Below are 19,855 nucleotides of genomic sequence, written 5' to 3'. Positions count from 1 at the left end.
TTTGTAACTGAACGGTGCAGCAAAGATTTACATCATCGCGATCTTTATTTATCTGTCATCGGTAATGGATTTTCTCTTGAATGTTAGGCTGCAATTCATAAAGCACTATTTATAAATCGACTAAACTGAATAGCTGCTTACTACAGAGATAAATGACACGACATAGTTTCGTAAAATCTAAACTTTATGGACTTCTAGTCTTTAGCCAAGAAATATTGAACACATCAGTACGAGAACTTGAATACCAGTAAAGATTTTTAATATGAGTAAAATATTATATTAAAATTTTCGCTAATCTAAAGTAACAAAAATAAAACTAATTATTTGTATACAAAATCTTTATTAATATTTTATAATATTATTAATAAAATATTATTAATTTTTTTATCATTGTTACTTACTATTATTTCGAATACTATTATGTTGTTGGCGTATGAATATCTATTGGAATATAAAAAATATGCTGATAACGTAATGTCATTATTTACTTATAATGTTAATGTAACTTTATTACGTACTTATCATTCATCGAGCAATGGAAATGAATATCATTAACATTGTAATTTCTGAGAGTCTAATAAAATATAAGCTTTAGATAGCGCAAACATTTAACTCGAGAATGACGTGCATCGTATTCGACACACGTGTCAAGATGCATACGCATATATAAAACGCAACACACGAGAATGTTTCAGTTATTTGCGCTATTTCGCACGTGATATTGCCTTTGCTAGTCACAAGCATAATTATACGAACGCATATAGAACGATAAGCACTGCTTTATTTAGCATGCGCAATTTTATTGTATAAATAGCGTAAAAAATTCTAATATCTATGTAAATGAAATAGCATAATTCTTAATATAAACAGCCTATTTGTGGATCACAATGTAAAATATCGATTTTATCGAAAATGTAAACGAGGGGAAAACAAGTTTTTAAAATTTTTAATAATTTATATATATATGTTATGGATGCTTAAATGGATTACACATAATGCTTTAATAGATTTAAACAATTTTTCTTTATAAATTTTTAAAATTAATTTAATGTACATTTTATTTAAAATCAAATATGTAAAGCAAATCTTTTAATTTTAGTAAAAAAAGCTTTAAAATTTATTTAAAAAAAAATATATTAATTTCTAGATTTTTACTTATCTTATTTACGATTTGTTGCTTCCTTTTACAATATTTTTGTGTTGTACTATAATTTATACACCGGTTTGTGGATATCTTGATGAAGTATTTCCTTATTTATTGTTTCATTATGAATAATATTTCTTATACAAATCTTAGTTTTGTTTTCTCAATATAAATCATATTGTTTCTCGAAATTTACGTCAGAAATCAATGCTATTCGTAGACGTTTCATCATCGCATTGTGTTTATTATCAAAAGCGTGCATATAATTTTTATTTTAAAATTCTTACATTAATGTAAATAAATTCTATCTGCCTGCAATTTGCAACAAAGCATAAATTTATAAAATACTGAATGTAATAATTTTTTTCAACGTATATGGTTTTATAATGTAATCGCGTGGTCGCAGTTTAACGTATGAATTTATAAATAGAATATTGTATTTAAATATAGAAAGGATCATATATAGACCGCCTGACAGTTTCACACCGTACTTACACGCAGAAGATATCATCCTGAGTCGAGCGCTGCTCGACGCCGCTGATTTTAAAATCTAGCGCGCAGTTCACCTTCCGCGTTCCGAACGCAGTGGAACGGCGGACCTTGGACCGAGCAGGCGCTCGGCGCAAAACGCGGCGCATGCGCTCAGTACGCCGTGCCGCGATCAGCCACGATGGTTGATAGAAATGAAATAGAAATGTCGCGTGTGCCAATTCTTGTGATTCTGGGTGCCACAGGTTCCGGGAAATCTCGACTAGCTATCGAACTGGCTCGTCACTTCTCCGGGGAGATCATCTCGGCTGACAGCATGCAGGTGAGGAATTGTATAACGCTCGAGCCTCGATACGAAACCTCGCGACGAGGTTAGGAGTCCGCAGCACGACTTTCCACAACGTGCTCATCGTGTTTGTGAAAAGTCATCGGAAAAGCGATATTGTCCCGGAACAGCATTATAGTCCTTTCGAGTAACAATTATTTGCATTAGATTTATATATTTGTGAGAATGTATAACCGTGTGAAGAATTTTCTTTACTCTTTAAACGTTTTCAATATTATTACGTAGTTTGCAGTATTGACGTAATTATATATTATATATACACCTAGAAGGGTACTAATATAAAATGAGATAAAGTTACAATTTAAATAAATAGCACTCTTCATCATTATTTTTATCAATATCAAATCCACCCGGAAATACTCGTGCGTAACGAAAGTGCGACTTTTCGAAAATTAAGATGCTCTTCTGTGTGTGTCGTGAAATTATATCTTCATTTTTCTAGTTTAGATTATTTTTTAAAAATAATTAAAATCTAAAATCGCGCAAAAACCCATTTTATCAAAGGTACTCAACCTTTGAGAGCAAATATGAAAAATACATTAATTAAAAATTAGTAAATAAAAGATAATAAATAAAAATTTTATTTATTATTAAAATATATCAACTCTAATTTTTTGTATTTTTTTTCATGACGATTGTTATGACAATTCCAAATCACTTATTGATAATAAACAAGTAAATTACGTCTATTTTAAATGGTCACTTTGTCGCTTTTTAAATTAATTTAATGAGGCATTTGGTTAGGGTTAAAGCAATTCACAAAAGAAAGAAGAAATATAGCTTTCTCTCTTTCTCTTTTATAAATCACGTTTCAACGCCAGTGGCGTAAAGTGATAATAAAACATACGTGAGAAAACACTTAAGCAGTGTTTATGTTTCCCCGCGACAGTTATGCATCTTGTAATGATGTGAAACAATGTTTTGTTATTATCAACATGTCATTTTATCGTCATCGCATTCATTTTAATTTCCATCATTGTTTTAAATGCTAGTTATTTATTGAATTTTTGCTATGGAAAAGTGTACTATTTAAGAAAAAAATTGATCTACAACAATTTAATATATTAAATTATTAATATTAAATAATATTAAATAATATATTAAATTCAATATATGTAATAATAAATTTAATATATTAAATAATAATTTTAATACATTAAATAATAAATTTAAATATATTAAATAATAGATTATTTTACAAAAGTAAAATATTTAATTAGAGTCCGCGACAGAGTCTTCATCTCTTTGATACGATAATAAATCTTTTTTATGAGATCGTGGAACGCGTGTGCTTCACGGAAATTCTGCTCGTGGCTCATAAATCAGCCGTTTTAATTGTCGCACATATATTCATACGTTAACACACGAGTCGATAATCTAATCTCACGGCCTTGACACAAAGGTCAATCGCAATTGTTGTCCTTCATGTAAATTCATTGAATTTCGTCCACTCGATAGGCCTACCGCAGAACTTCCGGTCAGGCGAATTTCCGGTGAATTAATAAACGTGACGGTCAAAAGTCATTCCTTCTTATATTTGCCTGTTTTTTTATCTATTTTTAATAATCATTTTGATTGAATCATTTTTCCGCTTATGTTTTTTTTGCACGCATAAATATTATTAGTAATTAATTTCTAAAAAAATTATTAAAAAATTAAATTCTTAAGAAAAACAATTTACATAATCGGATACTTTATACAATATTAATTTTTACTTCTAACTTTAAAAAATTGATTTTTAATTAGAAGTTTATTTACATGACTATCTAATTTATATAAAAAGAATTTGCATTAAATTTTTTAAATTGTGTTTAGACATAACTTGTATTTTAAAGAAATCCATTTAGCGGGATAAATGAAAAAGAATATATGCATATAAAAAATGTATGTGTAATATTATGTAAGAGGTTAAGTTATTCTTAAGATTCGCCTTGAGCGACGTACTTGGGAATTGATTCTTTCTATAGCCGTTTTTAAATTGAGATTTATTTGCAACTATTTGCACGCGCGTATCGCTGACATATAGCAGTCATTTTTATTAGTATAAAAAATTCTCAGTATATGATTGCTATAGTTTAATGATCTTCGAATTTTGGTACGTTTTTTTAATGCCTCTCATAATAAAAAATGAAAGAGTAATGAGAGAGAAGAGTAATCGTTAATAGAAAATATTTCAGAGATGTCAATAATATATTCATTCCAATAATAGCTTCGTCTTTTTTTTTTTTTATTTTTTTTTTTTATTTTTATCTCGCTTTTTAATCTCGATTTTTATATTTTAAATTATCGTCCCTTTCGCTCACGAGAAAAACTACGTTCGACCTTCATAGTCTAGCTGGCTAGTTTCTCGCCTGCGCGTTTATTTCTATATCTTTTTCACGTAGCATCGGCGGCTCCGATTTCTTTTTTTCACCATGCGTTACTTCATTCGTATGCATAAATCATGTGCTCCCGGGCGGATACGGCGCGACGCCTACACACACACACGTGCCGGAAAAAAAATCTGTAGATTTCCGCCCTCGCAAATTGTCGATTCGCACGAAACTTCAAACGACGTGGTCTCGCTCGGGGAATCGCTATCAGTACCGGGATTGTTTCTTCTCATGGCGAACGAAAACCCTTTGGGGACACATATCGCACGACCAGACATCTCGAAGATGTCTTTAATCTTCGCATGAAGCCTGGCTCTGACCGCACCAGATATATGTATACGTAATAGTAGTCATTCATTGAATTTTTACTAAGGAAAGACTGATTGCTCCAAAGTGGAAGGAATCTGGCCCGAAAATGATATATTAAAGACGGGATTATTTTGCAAGTTACAAACATTTGGTTATACAATCTGGGAAAGATCAACATATAATCTTGTTTTCTTTATTATTAAATATGCAATGCAGAGAATGTGTGTAGAAAAGATTAAAAAAGAAATTTTATTAAATATTTTCTCCATCATACATTTTTATTTTTATATTTTTATTTTTATATTTTTATTTTTATATTTTTATTTTTATATTTTTATAAGATATCCTTTACAAATATCTAAAAAAATATTTTAAGCATTTAAAAAATATATATTTTGCTATCTGTTGAATCTTTCAATTTTATAATAGATAAAATATACAATTAAATTCTATTCTATTCGTAATTTGACAAGCATAATGTTTTTGATTATTTCCTTTTCCTAAATTAGTAAATTTGCAATTTCATCCAAATACCTAGAAACCTAATTTGGTTAGAAACGGGCCAGGCGGACGAATATAGTCGAAAGTTATTCTCCTCGAAATACGATAGATCGGTATTCTTGAAATATTCAGCATGTAGAATTTTAATATTGCTGTTAAGGAGGCGTGCTGGAATTTTGGTAGCGAAATACTGGGAGCGAGTCTCCTGTGAATATCCATTAAGATGATTCGCCGGATAAAGTTAGTAGAAAACCGTACAATTCTTAGTGATTCGTAAAAATTTCACGAGATTTTATTGGAGAGCCGTCCTTCAACTATTCTGAAAATCGAGTCTCATAAAAAAGGTGACGATATAAAATCACAGATATAAAATAAAAGAACCTTATTTGATTTATTTAACATTTGCAAGATTCATTAATCAAACTTACACATAAAAATGATTTAAGTCTTTTTAATCGAGGTAATCAAGATATAAACGAGAGTTACAATCTGCAAATATAAAAAATAAGTTTATAATATTTTATAACACACTAGAATAATTATATATGATAATTGCATAGCTAATTTCACACTCTACCTGTGTGTAAAAATAATTACGAACTGTTAAATCGAGAAACGCATAATTATCTCATTTGGTACATAAATGTGCCTTTCAGCAATGCTAATTCGGCATTTTATTACATGTATACATCGATATATGTACATATACGCATCGATATGATATCGCATATATATAACTGCGAGTTATGCAGACCACACTTGATACATAGTTTAAGAAAGTGAACGTTTAGGCGAGACCTTTCATTAAGAATATATACGCGTGAGGAAGGACGTTGGCATTCGGACAGCATGAAAACATGCAGCAGGCATGAAAGTATAATTAGTTTATAATTTTATATAACGAACGACTGTACAATTCGAAAGGTTAATTGCGCTCTGATTATGAATTTAACGCGAAGATTAATCTCGCAATCATCCGATACGCGTGTACTATCTCTTTTATGAAAACTGATCGCAAATGTCATTAATAAACAATATATTTTATCTATTATAAAATTGAAAGATTCAACAGATAGCAAAATATATATTTTTTAAATACTTAAAATATTTTTTTAGATATTTGTAAAGGATATCTTATAAAAATATAAAAATAAAAATGTATGATGGAGAAAATATTTAATAAAATTTCTTTTTTAATCTTTTCTACACACATTCTCTGCATTGCATATTTAATAATAAAGAAAACAAGATTATATGTTGATCTTTCCCAGATTGTATAACCAAATGTTTGTACTTAACTTGCAAAATAATCTCGTCTTTAATATATCATTTTCGGGCCAGATTCCTTCCACTTTGGAGCAATCAGTCTTTCCTTAGTAAAAATTCAATGAATGACTACTATTTTATAATAAAATGCGAAGTTATAAGTTCACGCATTTTCTGTAAAGATCAAACTGCTTATATTCGAAGGAGGGAAAGGGAAATAAAAATAGCAGGCTTCAAAATAATATATTCTCACAAAATATATGCAGGTAATCTCGTAATACGGAACGTTTAAAGCCACATGATAGCGCAAATTCGTTGATACTTTATCGTGACGCTGACTTGCGGAAGGCAACGCACTTTGGTCCTTGAATTCAAAATGGTTCGTGGTCTCCGGCTGCGTGCCATGCATGGAAACTTTCGTTTTAACCCGCAAATAGAGCTCTGTGTGTGTTACACGTGGAAAAGAGCAACAGAATTCGCTGCTATTGTTTGCTTTCATGGTTGCAATTTGCTTTATTTACAAAACGTTACAAGTGTTTTCAATGCAATTATTAATTAAAAATTATCCGAATTTTTATCTCTTTTATTCCTCTTTATATGTACGCAAAAAATATTTTAAAATTTATATTAAATAAAAAATATGTCTACATTAGATATATTTTACTTGCGTATTTCATGCGTACATTAATTTAAAAAAATTAGCGAGATTTAGTACAATTATTTTATTATTTGCAATTATCAAAATTGTAAAACATTTAAAAAATTTACTTGATCTTTTAACATTATGACAATAAAAAAATATGCGAATTAATTAAAAATTATTGATCCGTGCAATCATGATCCTTTCATTATCTAAATTGAAAGCAAATGCTAAAAGCAGGACAGCATTTCTCTCTCAAAGATCGACCTTGATGGTGATCGTACATACGGAAATGTTATAGTCGGTGCCCACGGAATGCGCTTTGACAACCGCGACGGTGTGCGTTTCGTAATTGGACGATATGAAAATCATGATAAAAATCGTAGGCTGCAGCTGGTTATATGCGGCAGGTTCCCCGGCTTAACCGGTTTTAAATCCACGGCGACGCGATGACGCGAGATTTACGAGACTCTTTTGTCGACGCGGATGCTTCGGGATACTCTGACGGTTGTTTTATTACGGCGCTGAGTCGCAAGTGCAGCCTTTATCAAGACGTCGAGTGAAACCTCGTAACGATTATGAAGGATTAATGAATGTACTTAATTCTATAGAGCTCAAGTAATGTAATTGCCAATTAACATTAACATCATTTCACGTATATAATATTAAAGGTTCATACAGGAGATATGTATATTTTAGTAGAAATTTTTGCATTTGTTTTTTTTGTTTATGTAGAATTATTGATTTTAACTTTATATGCAAGTTCTGAAAAGTACGTTAATTCAGAAGTGACAGGTGTTAGAGAGATTGCACTAAAGTTGATTATCGGTAATGCTATTTAACGTCTATTTTCAGAATTCGATCTTGTCTAGAATTGATAGAATTAGGTCAACTGTTCAATTAAATTCGAAAAAAATTTTTTTTTTAAAGAGACGTTTTCCAATTTTACACACTTTTTCTGAATCACAAATTTTTTTTCTTATCTTTTATTAATTATAAAATTTGTAAGTTCTTTTAAAAATGTATAATAGTATTTGTCATCGATATTCTTAGATGTCTTAAAATAACGAAAATTTCGATATTTATATTTGCATAAATTATTCCAGAGATTGATAGCGACAAGGATCATAAACTTCTCCTCGTTTATCTGAACGCCGCTTATTGTTTATAAATTATGTCATAGCCAATTTTAAACTCTATATTTTCTGTAAAATATAGTGTTTGAACGCGGAAGTGCTCTGCATATACATATATTACTTCCTACAAATTATTCTAAATTTATCACATAATAACTTGTTTCATTTATTTAAAACATTTATCTCGAGCATTAATTAACCACAAATGCTTATTACACATATTATATCAATCTGAAAAAAAAAACTGCTTTTAAATATTGAAAAGTAACAACGATGAAACAATTTAATCATTCTCAGATTTAATCTTAGCTTTTTATATTTTGTTATTTTTCATAATTAATTATCTTAATAAATTTGTATATTTTTCTACTTTAATTGTGTTTAACATTATATGAATGAATGTAATCATTGAAATGTATAATCTGACAACTATTATATATATTCTGTGTCACGAGAATATATATTTTTTCTTATTTTTGTGCGATGCAATTTATCTGATATAAGTAAAATTAAAATACATGTGACTGATGTGTCATCTATTCTGCGATTAGGACTGCTGAGAATAATTTGTCATACTTCCGGGACTAAGCCGGTGCGTTTGCTCGCGGTGCATTATGCAATCCCACTCGGAGTGCATTGTCGTAATTGTATGATTACTCATATATGAGATATCAGTGCTTCTTGGCGCCGAGTAGGATGACGTAAAGTTTTATCTAGAAAAAAAGTGAATAAATCAGTTTTCCAGTGTTAACAAAAACTTGTTTCTTTTACACTTACTATTATTCTGTGAACATTGCTAATTACTTTTATATTTTAAAACATTCTTACGAAAACAACATAACTATAAACATTTGATTACATTTCACATTTTTATACATATATTAGAATTTTTGGTATTTTTAACTATTTAAATTTTAAATCTTGAAATAAAATTACAAAAATTATTAAGCATCAAATATAATTTTTTTATCTATTTATATCGCTGTATATGATTTTTCAATTATTTATCCCGTAAAAATTTAAATTAATATTTTGAAAAAATTAATTTAAGAGAATGAGGGAGAATTAGAATTTTTGCTAATAAAATTATTCACAATGTTGATTCTACGTATATCGTTATATGTGACTTGTTCTTATCATCGAATTAATTTTAATACTTTATAAAAGTTTTCGCCACTCCTAGGACACTTATCGTTACAAAATTAATCAGACTTGAAAATATTGATTACGGAAAATAGAGTAATGAGATAAGATTGATAAAATTCATTTGATCCAATTCGCGTTATCTTGGTTTGTGCGATGTGTGTTCATATTTCGAGGTTATCATTTGTAATTAATTTTAACGCTTTTCTAAAATTTATATCTAAGAAAATATAGTTATATAATACACACACATACATACAGTTTTTGAGAGCAGAAAGTAAATATCTTTGGACTTAACAAATATATCTATCAGAGTCATATATTTTTTGAGCCTGTAATTTTTTTCAAATCTTAGACATGCCATAGTTATATCATATATAAGAGTTATTTTTCTCTAAAGAAATGCATACGGCAACAATTTATGGCGATAGGAATGTCGTGCTTACTAATAATAAGCAGTGTAGAACAAGATACTAACGCAGAAACTTGTTTTACAGAAATAGATGATTGGTTTCTTATGTAGAATTCAGTATATGTACAATTTCGTCGCATTGCGACAATTTCCGTGATCCTTCGAGGAGTTTGTATCATGAATAAGATTCAGAATAATTAACAGTATGTGTGTGTATTATGTGCGTGTGGGGGAAGAAGAGGAAATTGACGCATAAATAATTAAAAATTCTAATTTTATTTTAAATCTTGTGTCTTATCGATAAATCGTACAAGACACTAAAGCGTAACATTTAAATTCAATTAATTAATTCGCGACTATTTTGAGTTTTTTTAGCCTAACAGAGAAATAGTCGAACGATTATTATAGTATTCTTTTGTCATTTAATTTTTATTTTATGTATTAATAATCAATTTTCTTCTTAATTAATACCGTGGACAATACACGACTAGTCGATATTACAAAATGCTTGTAAAGAAAGGGATTACTTAGCAAAATGAGGAATATAATCAGATCTTTGTTACATTTTTTTTAATTATGTTATTTTATCACGCGATGGTTTTGTCGGTGTAGTTAATAATTATAATGTTCTATAATAAAAGCCACGAAAAATGATCATAATTAGGAATTTTCGAACTTTTGTCGAGATGAAATCAACAGCACATTAACAATTTAATTTTTTTTTATTACTGAATTATTTTTTAAGAGGAACAAGTTTTCTACTATATAATGCTTTCTAACATTTGTTATTAAAACAAATTAAAATTTGAAGTATTGCATGTTTTTGCTTATTATTTATTAAACAAACTTGAATATTTACTGACAGATGAGTACGAATAATAAAATACGTATTCAGGAAATGTAAATACATAAAACTATCATAGCACACCTAGTAATCACGCATGATAATTGAGAGTTAAGAAGTAGCATCGTAGCTACATCTGCATCGCAGCAGGATAGAGGCGGATAAGTGATGCCGGGTTTTGTACGTGCATTCTCGCGAACGTATCCGGGCGAGTTGGCTCATTAGCATCGTAGATTCCTGCTAATTATCGTAAACGTCAAGTAGACATAGTAGATACACAAACCCCGTTGGTTGAAAATCCGCGAGAATCCAACAGGGGCATTAACACGGCAAGTTTCACGATTGCTTGGATGACGCGCGTGTATAGCGCATAACTTTTACGTCTTGTCTCGTAATTTCTGTTAAGCTTGTTCTCACGCGTATTTTATCTTTTTAGTTCGTTCTAATTTTTTTTTTAAGTGTCTTGAGTAAGGTTCTTCGCAATTTATTGCACACGTGTATAACTGAAAGATCCGAACGGAATGATAAGTTTTTCATGTTAAAATTGAAAGTTATGGCTTTTGTACAATTTCATCAAACATCCGATATATCTATGTGTCAACTGTGTATTTGTCAAAGTAGTGTCAGTGAAAATATTTACTTGTAACTAATCCAAAGTGAAACTGTGTTTTACAGTATCAGCTATTTTTGGTTTATTTCAGACTATATTTTATTATATATTATTAAAACACTGCTTTTTATTGAATATTAAATTTAAGATGAATATTCTGGTATAATTTTCGAATTTTAATATATATTTCTGATAATTTTCATTGCCGCGCAGTGAGTCATTTATTTTCTCTAACAACTTTTCTTGTACGTGTGTATTTGAATTATGTAACTAATTATATATAAATACATATATGTAAACAACTAGGAAAATCTAAAAGATTACAAAATTGAAAATTAAGATTAAAAATACACAGTGACGATGATTTCAAATTTAACTCTGGAATATATCTCATTCTTCTAGTAGACTTTAAACATATGAATGCTGAATCTTAATCATTTAAGATATTTTAGCTGAATGATTTGTGTGTAAAATATTTCTGAAATTTATATCACCTTCACGATTGGGGTTAAAAATGTAAATGAATAAATGTTTTGAGGGGAATAGAATGCAGGGGAAAGATCAAAAGTGTGTAGCGGCATATTTCGCCTACGCAAGTCGATGGTTTGCGCGTGATCTCGGATAATAAGTTGGAGAAGACGGAAGACCGGTTTCTGAACTTGATAAGAGGATGACATGAGAAACTCGTGGATCGGGAACACACAGGGGATGGGAAATGCTCTTCCGCGATGATGATCGAACGAGGACAGACGATCCGATCTCGCAAGAGGGAAGTGAGGCGAAAAAAGAGAAAAAGTACGAAAAGACGAGATCGTATGCGCCATTATACTCCAGCGGACCAGTTTTCGCATAACGTAATATAATATCCCAGTTTTCGTGTAATGTAATAATAATAATATCTTAAAGCGAATTACGTGAAATATTTCAAGGAGTACCAGTTCCTTTCCTACTCTTTCTCTTGTCATACTTTCAGATTAACTTAATGGTACTTGCCCTTAATGACCGCCACACTTGCGTACTTCCGGAATTCTGAGGTTTATCGGTCGCTAAAATTGTAGGCTTGATTGTAGTTCGCGATATGTGATTGGCTGACTGATTAAATATATTTTATCGTGTACGTCCATATATTAGCGTGATGAATGATGTTCACAATTATAATGGCAGTATTTTTTATAATAATAGCAATTTTTTTATGAATTTACAATCAATTTTTTAAATAGAAGTTTAATGACAGGTTACTATTTGTCACAATTTTTTTCATTTTTTAAACACATTTTTAATATCTATTCTTTTAAATTTAGATTAAATTTATCTAAAGTAGTTTAATTTTTAAACTTAAATTAAAAATAAAGTTTTGTTATATATTTGCAATATTATTTAGAAAAATTGTGGATTTTCAATTATTTGTAGTTTAAATGCTATTTTATCTTTATTTATTTTATTTTTATTTTATTTTTATCTTTTTAATTTTGTGAAGAAAAAATTGAATTATAATTGTGTAAAAAATTCATTACATTAAAGTTAAATTATTTTTTATTACGAGCAATATTGCTATATATACTATATATACTATATATACTATGTATACTATATATATATACTATGTATTGTATATATTACGTATATATTTACGTAATATAAAAATATATCCTTTTTTGCAAATGATAATAAAAAGGAATTATTTATGAAATATTTCTGGATTACATACATTTTTCAGAGTTTATACATTTCATCTTATATTTCAGCGAGAAATTTCATTCATGAATTTTTGCGGTGGGAATAATTGCTCGGCGTGAATAATGTGCGTCGTGCTCATATAATTGCGAACTCGTGATTTATTTCTTTTGTCGGCGTTTGCTGGATTTTCATTGACTTATACTCATAGTCGACGGTTCGGTTGACAGCAACTGCTGTGAAAAGTGAGCCGACAAAGAGATTCCGTGTACCTGAGAATTTTTACGGCACAACTCGGAGACTCTTAAGTGCACGCGGTCGTTTGCATATGAACGTTGCTTAAAATTCCCTGGGTGCACTTCAGAAGTACCTGCCTTTCTACAGTTTCCCCCCTTTCTTTCAAAAACTCGTACTTTACGTGAGGTATTTTTGAACAATTATGCGATTAAATCAATCTATATATTGTACCAATTTTATTCAAATTATCGCTATGTTTGTAACTTAATTAATAATTTTGTTCAAATAAATTTAATTTGATTGTACGTAAAAAATATGTGGTGTGTTTTACAATTAATTCTAATTTTTTATATTATACACTTAATATTATTCGTCATTATCTCATTTGAATTCGTGTAATAAACAAATGCACGCGTAGATATATTAGTTCTTATATTTGTAGCAACACAGAAAATAACTTTTAGACGTGAGAGAATATTTTTTTAAATTTTGTTGCCATATATGTATAATTCTGCAGAACACACATTCTCGAATATCTTTACTATACTTATTATTTATCTTTATTACTTATTTTTATTCTTTTAAAGATAATATTTTTTATAACATTTTCTAAAAATATATAAATAATGATAAGAATATTTCTCAGCCCATTAATATTATAATTTAAATAATTCGTTTGCTATAGAATGATCGCAAATGGTTATGCTAATCTCGTATAAAAAATTGCAAAATCAACGAAATATTAAATTGCAAAATTATCCTTTGAAGAGTTACATCAGATTTGAATCCTCGACGAATATTAAAAAGACATATAATTCACGAAGTTACGTGAGACGAAATTGAAGTTTTCACTTACGTGTTTGCTTTAGGAAGTCATTGTATCGTAGTGTCCTTCAGTCGAACATCTTGCAACGTTTGCGCGCCAATTTTGGACGAAATCGCCTAAGCGATTCTAATGTTGCGATGACGACACTGTGCTGCTATGTGACCTGCTTAATACCGATTAAATATTCAACGTAGCAAAATCCACGTGATACTTTCCTTCCTTCTCATTTATCGCTCTCGCAGCTCGTTTAAAACTTATCACCATAGAATTCAATAGATCCCAAATCATTTTTTTCGACAGAAAACTACACTATTTTAGAAAATAATATTTCGGAAAATATTGCACAAATATATATATATCGCGATATATACGTATATATAAATATATAATATATTTAATTTATTGATTATATTAATGTATCTCATTATGTCTCATTTTTTCGTAATTAAATTTTCTCTCAGGAAACTGTGGAAGCGTAAAAGCTACATTGCTACCACGCAGCTTAGAGTTCCTCGGAGGCTTAAATATACGTCGATCGGTAAATCTCGCGTAAATTATCCCGCAATTTGCCGGCGACCTCGATAATTGCCGTTGCGAGCGTTGGGAGGTCTTTCGTGAAGCAAAGGGTTCCTTGAGCGTTATCGATAAATCACGGCGCGTGAACTTTTCCCTTTTCGCATCGGACACCGTTAGATTCGTCCGATTGGCCGACACGATGTGGTTCTCTCCTCCATTCTGCTTCTTCAGACTTCTCTAGGTTTCACGACCTTGAGTCTAAGAAAACGTTCCAAGTTCTTCGGGTTCCGCTTCGCTCCTTCTCGTCTATTTCTGAAGTCTCGAATTAGATTCGTCTACAGAACGGCCGCGACTTCCGCCAACGCCTTCTGGAATGCCACTTGTCCGCTGACGAACTGATTATGGAATGATGAATAAGATCGGAAGAAAGAGAGAGACGAGAAAGATAAATGGTATTTCGTTCTTCTTTGAACCTCGAAGTGAGAAGCCTTCACGCCCGCTCTACTTAAACTGTCGATTAATTCTTCCAGCTAGTTATAGCTTCAATAGTAATTTGTGATTACGTAATAGCTACGTGATTGGATTCTGACGAAATTAGAGCCGACTATTTTTTGATTCTTCAAAGTTTCAATATCCGATTTTTTATTAGAAATTCTTTATTTCATTGCACGTCAATTTTTGAGGTCGTGTACTTTTAAAAGTGTTTAAAAATAAAAAAGATATTCTCTCTGATTTGAGACTTAATTCAGTTTTATAATCAAAATTTAAAGATATCCATGTATCCATATAATTTTGTATATTTTTAATTTAATATATGTAATTTTGAAACTTGAGGAGAAGCATCTCATATAGGTATAAGAGCTCTTATAAGATTGCCAGTGAAACAGAGCCAATCCGTCATGACGATTTACTCGTTCGATATCTTATTCATCTGTCAGTTAAAAATGTTCGAGATCTACGAAGGATTTCAAGCTGCGTTCTGTAATGCACGAAAGTGAGTTTCGAGATAATAATCAAATTATAGCATCTTTAATCACGTTTAGAAGGGATGACATGCATATTCGTTTCTATTGTATCGAATTCAAAGTTGCTAGATACTACTTTTTATAGAATGTTCTATAAACTCTATAGGACAGAAATTGTGTCGAATATATAACAAATATTTTATCAATTTTATTTATTATAAAACGTATATGATAATAACAAAATTAATAAATTTTTTATATTTAATTTTTATATTTAAATTTATATTAAAAAAAAATTTAATTTATTCTTTGATATTTTTGCTTGAATATGTTTTATAGAAATTAAAATATTAGAAAATATAAAGAATTAAAATATAGAAACTGAAAATAACTTAAATAACGATAAAATTAATGAAGTCGCCAGTGATGAGTAAAACCATACAAATTTATTGAAATTTCAATCTAACTGGCCAGTACAATTTAATTAGAAACACTACGTTTCGACCCTTAGGTACGGGTTCTTTTCAAGTGTAACTTTCAAGATGTTGATTCGACAGCAGTAAAATTACTAATGTTAAACCGGAGACAAGTAAATCAATTTAAGTCAAACGTTAAAAACACAATCTTGACTTAAATTGATTTACTTGTCTCCGGTTTAACATTAGTAATTTTACTGCTGTCGAATCAACATCTTGAAAGTTACATTTGAAAAGGATCCGTACCTAAGAGTCGAAACGTAGTGTTTCTAATTAAATTGTACTGGCCAGTTAGGTCGAAATTTCAATAAATTTGTATGAAAATAACTTACGCTAGTTCGCATTGTTCAAAAACGATGACGCTAATCAAATTACGCATTTATATTTATTTGAGATTATTTTTTAAAAGTGTGAAAATTTATGTGACAAAAAATGAAGTAAACTATCAGCTATTATTTTTGATAAAAATCGTAAAGATTATATTTTTAGTTCATAGAATATTATTGTTCATAGAATATTATTGTTAGAAATTTTAAATAAGTAACTATTATTAATTCTCTCTCTCTCTCTCTCTCTCTCTCTCCTCTCTCTCTCTCTCTCTCTCTCTCTCTCCCTCCCCCCCCTCTCTCTCTCCCTCCCCCCTCTCTCTCTCTCTAATTAAACCTATTGTAATTGAATCTATATAGTGTTAAATCTCTAATTAAATCTATTGTTATATTAAATATATATTGCTTTATTTCTATAGATAAAATTAATTAATTGTTTATTTGTAAGAATATTATTAATTGCAAAGGTCTTTATTTCGATTCTTCGATTGCTTATCGATCACTACATTTATTCGATTCCTGAAACATACAACTGAACATAAAACAATTTGTCCGACAAGTGGCTGATGAATGAAGGCTAATGAAGGTTGTGAACGTAACCATTCAAGATACCTCGACGTATACCGGAACCTTGGAAACCTGTTTCATCGAACGCATCACATCTAACGGATTGCTAGGCATGCCGATTAAACTTTTCACGAAATCGATAGATTTTATTCTATCGAATTTTTTTTTATCTATTTCAAGAGAAGGTGTCTTTAAAAAAAGAGTCTTTAATCCTTAATATTTAAAGCCTTTTAAAGACTTAGTGCTTAATATTTCATCAAATTGTCATTTGCACGACAGCCAAATGTGTTAATCTTGGCCATAAAAGCATCGTGAAATTTACGATGCGTGCGAAAATAATCGTCGACCTCCGAACAATTTAAATATCTTGATATCACTACCACCTGCGGCTTTAAACTTCAAATAACTTGCGTCATGGATAAGATAATATTATAAGATGATATGCATGCAGAGCTATTTTACTTATAAAACGATCGATAGAATCGATAATTATGAGTTTTTGTACGGTAAGAATCGATATAATTTATCAATAATTGGACTGGTCAGCAAAAAAAACGCCATTAGGCGCATCAAGTAATTATAGAATTCCTATTGGGGAGTCTTGGTACGTTGGCGAATGATTCTTAGAAATAGTGTGTGTTAGCACGTGTTTGATTTCGTTTTTACTCCGAGTACGTGTTATACAAGTCTTACAATCAGTCTTTCGTTTCCTTTCCTTCTATATTCTTTACTATTGCGTAAGCGAGTCACGCAGCACTGAAGGAACTTCGTTTGGTATAACCGGGCGATTAACGAAGTAGAAAAGTGATTGAAGGCTCTATTGATCCGCCAAGCACGTACTTGACATGTACTCGATTCTTCTTGAATTTAGAAGAAAAAATTATAATTGTGTTACAGTATACATTTTCTCCAAATTTCGGGATTATTGGTGCGAAAAATTGCTAATTGATTGATTATCAATTAAATCGGCGAAGTTGATGCAAAGATTCTTGGACTATTATTGTTATTTTTTGTATAAAATAATTAAATTTTTTTTTCAATTTGCGCAAATAACTTGCACAATTTTATTAGCAAGTTATTAGCAAATTGAAACCAATTTTTTCTTAATTTCTTTATTTTTTACTTTTATTGCAAAACATTTATTATCTGTTAACGATGAATTATTTTTTTAATTGTATATATGGTTGAGAGAGAAGAGAGAGAGAAGAGAGAGACATTAATTCGTTATTAATTAATAATCCTTCTTACTGATATCTTCACACCGGCTTCTAGTTTTTGTAGTCGACACCCAGTCTCAGTAAGACTTAGTGAATTTTGAGTAGCAGCTGCTCCATCGGCAGCCGATCACTGTCTCTAAGAACTTTGCCAAAACTTCGTACGTGTATTATGTCACCGTGACACTTTTCTCCTCGACGTTTCATCGCTGCAAAATCGATATATGAGGTTTCTGATCGAACCATTTACGCTGACAAGTGAAGTGGAATGAAGGTTAAGGCAATTGCCTTACTATTTTTTTGTCATGCATTTCATAGACAGGATATAAATTTGGCTCGTTCCAGAATCTAATAAACCGTTGTCCAATTAATATATTTTGCAATAAATATTTATATAGAATTTTTTATATGTAGTTGCAAAATTTGTAGTGTAATTGTGGATAGAACATTTTTCTTAATGATAATAGACAATACATCAGTTTAAGATATTACTTAAAAAATAATATTGATTGAAGTTTATTATAAATTATAAATGCAAAAAGATTATTTAAAAAAATTGTTAAGGATTATATTGAATAGTGAGAGGAAACAATAAAGAAACAGAAGGATTGTTTCGCTATTTTGCTTTTGCACTACACTGAATCATGTTTATAATCAATACTATTATAAACATTATTTTAAGCTTTTATTAAAAATATTCTTCACACTTTCCTTGCATTATTTAAGAAGCATTATTTGTTTTCTACTGTAATAACATTTTTCTTTGCATGGAGGGCTAATCTGATTTAATCATTTCGAACTTATATTATTTTATTGGAAATCATTACCGTAAATTCGCTTGTAAATACAAATTTGATAAATATCCGAACAAACAAATGCCGACTGTAGTTCTCTATTTGAATCTCCATCAGATTATGTTACTAGTACTTAATCTTGCCCTGTATTTTACTAAACTATCTCGATGCTCGTACAAAAAAACACGTTTGTAACTTGTGACTTTGAGATGTGTGATATAAAATTACACTCATTCGTTGTACATTAAAGTTATTAACAATGTCGAAATAACCGACGATAAAACTCATAAATAACATTTGAACAATATTATTTGTCTTATTAAACATCTAAAAAATTACAAATAAAATTAATAAAGAAATCGCGTTAATTTGTTAATTCAGATTTTTATCGAAAGCTTGATAAAAATTTCTTCTTTCACTTCTCCACTTTCATGCTGCAGGATTCGATTCAATCCGACGACTCTACAGTCGCGTCTGTATTATTCGGCGCATTTTATTTTATTTCTGACCCTGAATCACACAAGCGTCGTAATTAACGGAATTATTCGATTTGTCATAATTTTCCATTCATGCGTTATTTATCAGTCGTTACTTGTTACTTCGTAACATTATCTCGCCGGTTTCTCATTATTTTGTTTTTAATTACGGCAATTCTCCTGGTCCGCAGGTGTACAAAAGCCTGGACATTGTTACCGCGAAGGTAACCACAGCGGAAAGACAGGCAGCACCGCATCACATGCTGGACGTCGTCGATCCGCTGACCAACTTCTCCGTAATCGACTTCAGGGACATGGCCTTACCAATTGTAATTTTCACATAAGTCTCTTTATCTTTTTTTTCCCGGAGATTTAACGCGGTGCAATTATTCTAACTAATTATATAATAATAAGATTGATTATGCTCATCAGTTTATTGTTAGTATAGATATCCGGAGCATAATTTTCAGAGTTTATTGACACGTGAATTTTATAAGAGAACTGAAAATTTAATTCACAGCGCGATAATAATGATTACCATAATAATTTGCATACATTAATTGTATCTAGTT

The 19,855-nt window shown here is 30.2% G+C and overlaps 1 protein-coding gene and 1 long non-coding RNA gene across 3 annotated transcripts in view; one reads left to right on the top strand and one right to left on the bottom strand.

The window, feature by feature from the left end:
- The window catches only part of LOC114942113 (uncharacterized), a 187,256-nt gene that overhangs the window by 15,994 nt on the left and 151,407 nt on the right, over window positions 1–19,855 (bottom strand). The gene's annotated exons all lie outside the window — the stretch shown is intronic.
- LOC114942114 (tRNA dimethylallyltransferase) overlaps window positions 1,778–19,855 on the top strand; it is a 74,619-nt gene continuing 56,541 nt past the window's right edge. For both annotated transcript variants that reach the window (XM_029317426.2, XM_029317427.2), the window contains exons 1-2: window positions 1,778–1,955; window positions 19,475–19,612. In XM_029317426.2, the coding sequence (XP_029173259.2) occupies window positions 1,815–1,955; window positions 19,475–19,612 (279 nt within the window). In that variant the 5' untranslated portion in view covers window positions 1,778–1,814. The remainder of the gene's footprint in view (window positions 1,956–19,474; window positions 19,613–19,855) is intronic.

Source organism: Nylanderia fulva, unplaced genomic scaffold (genome assembly GCF_048542155.1).
Source record: "Nylanderia fulva isolate GAGA-0341 unplaced genomic scaffold, ASM4854215v1 Scaffold1, whole genome shotgun sequence".
In the NCBI taxonomy this organism is placed as follows: Eukaryota; Metazoa; Arthropoda; class Insecta; order Hymenoptera; family Formicidae; genus Nylanderia; species Nylanderia fulva.
This window is presented reverse-complemented; position numbering and strand designations above follow the sequence as displayed.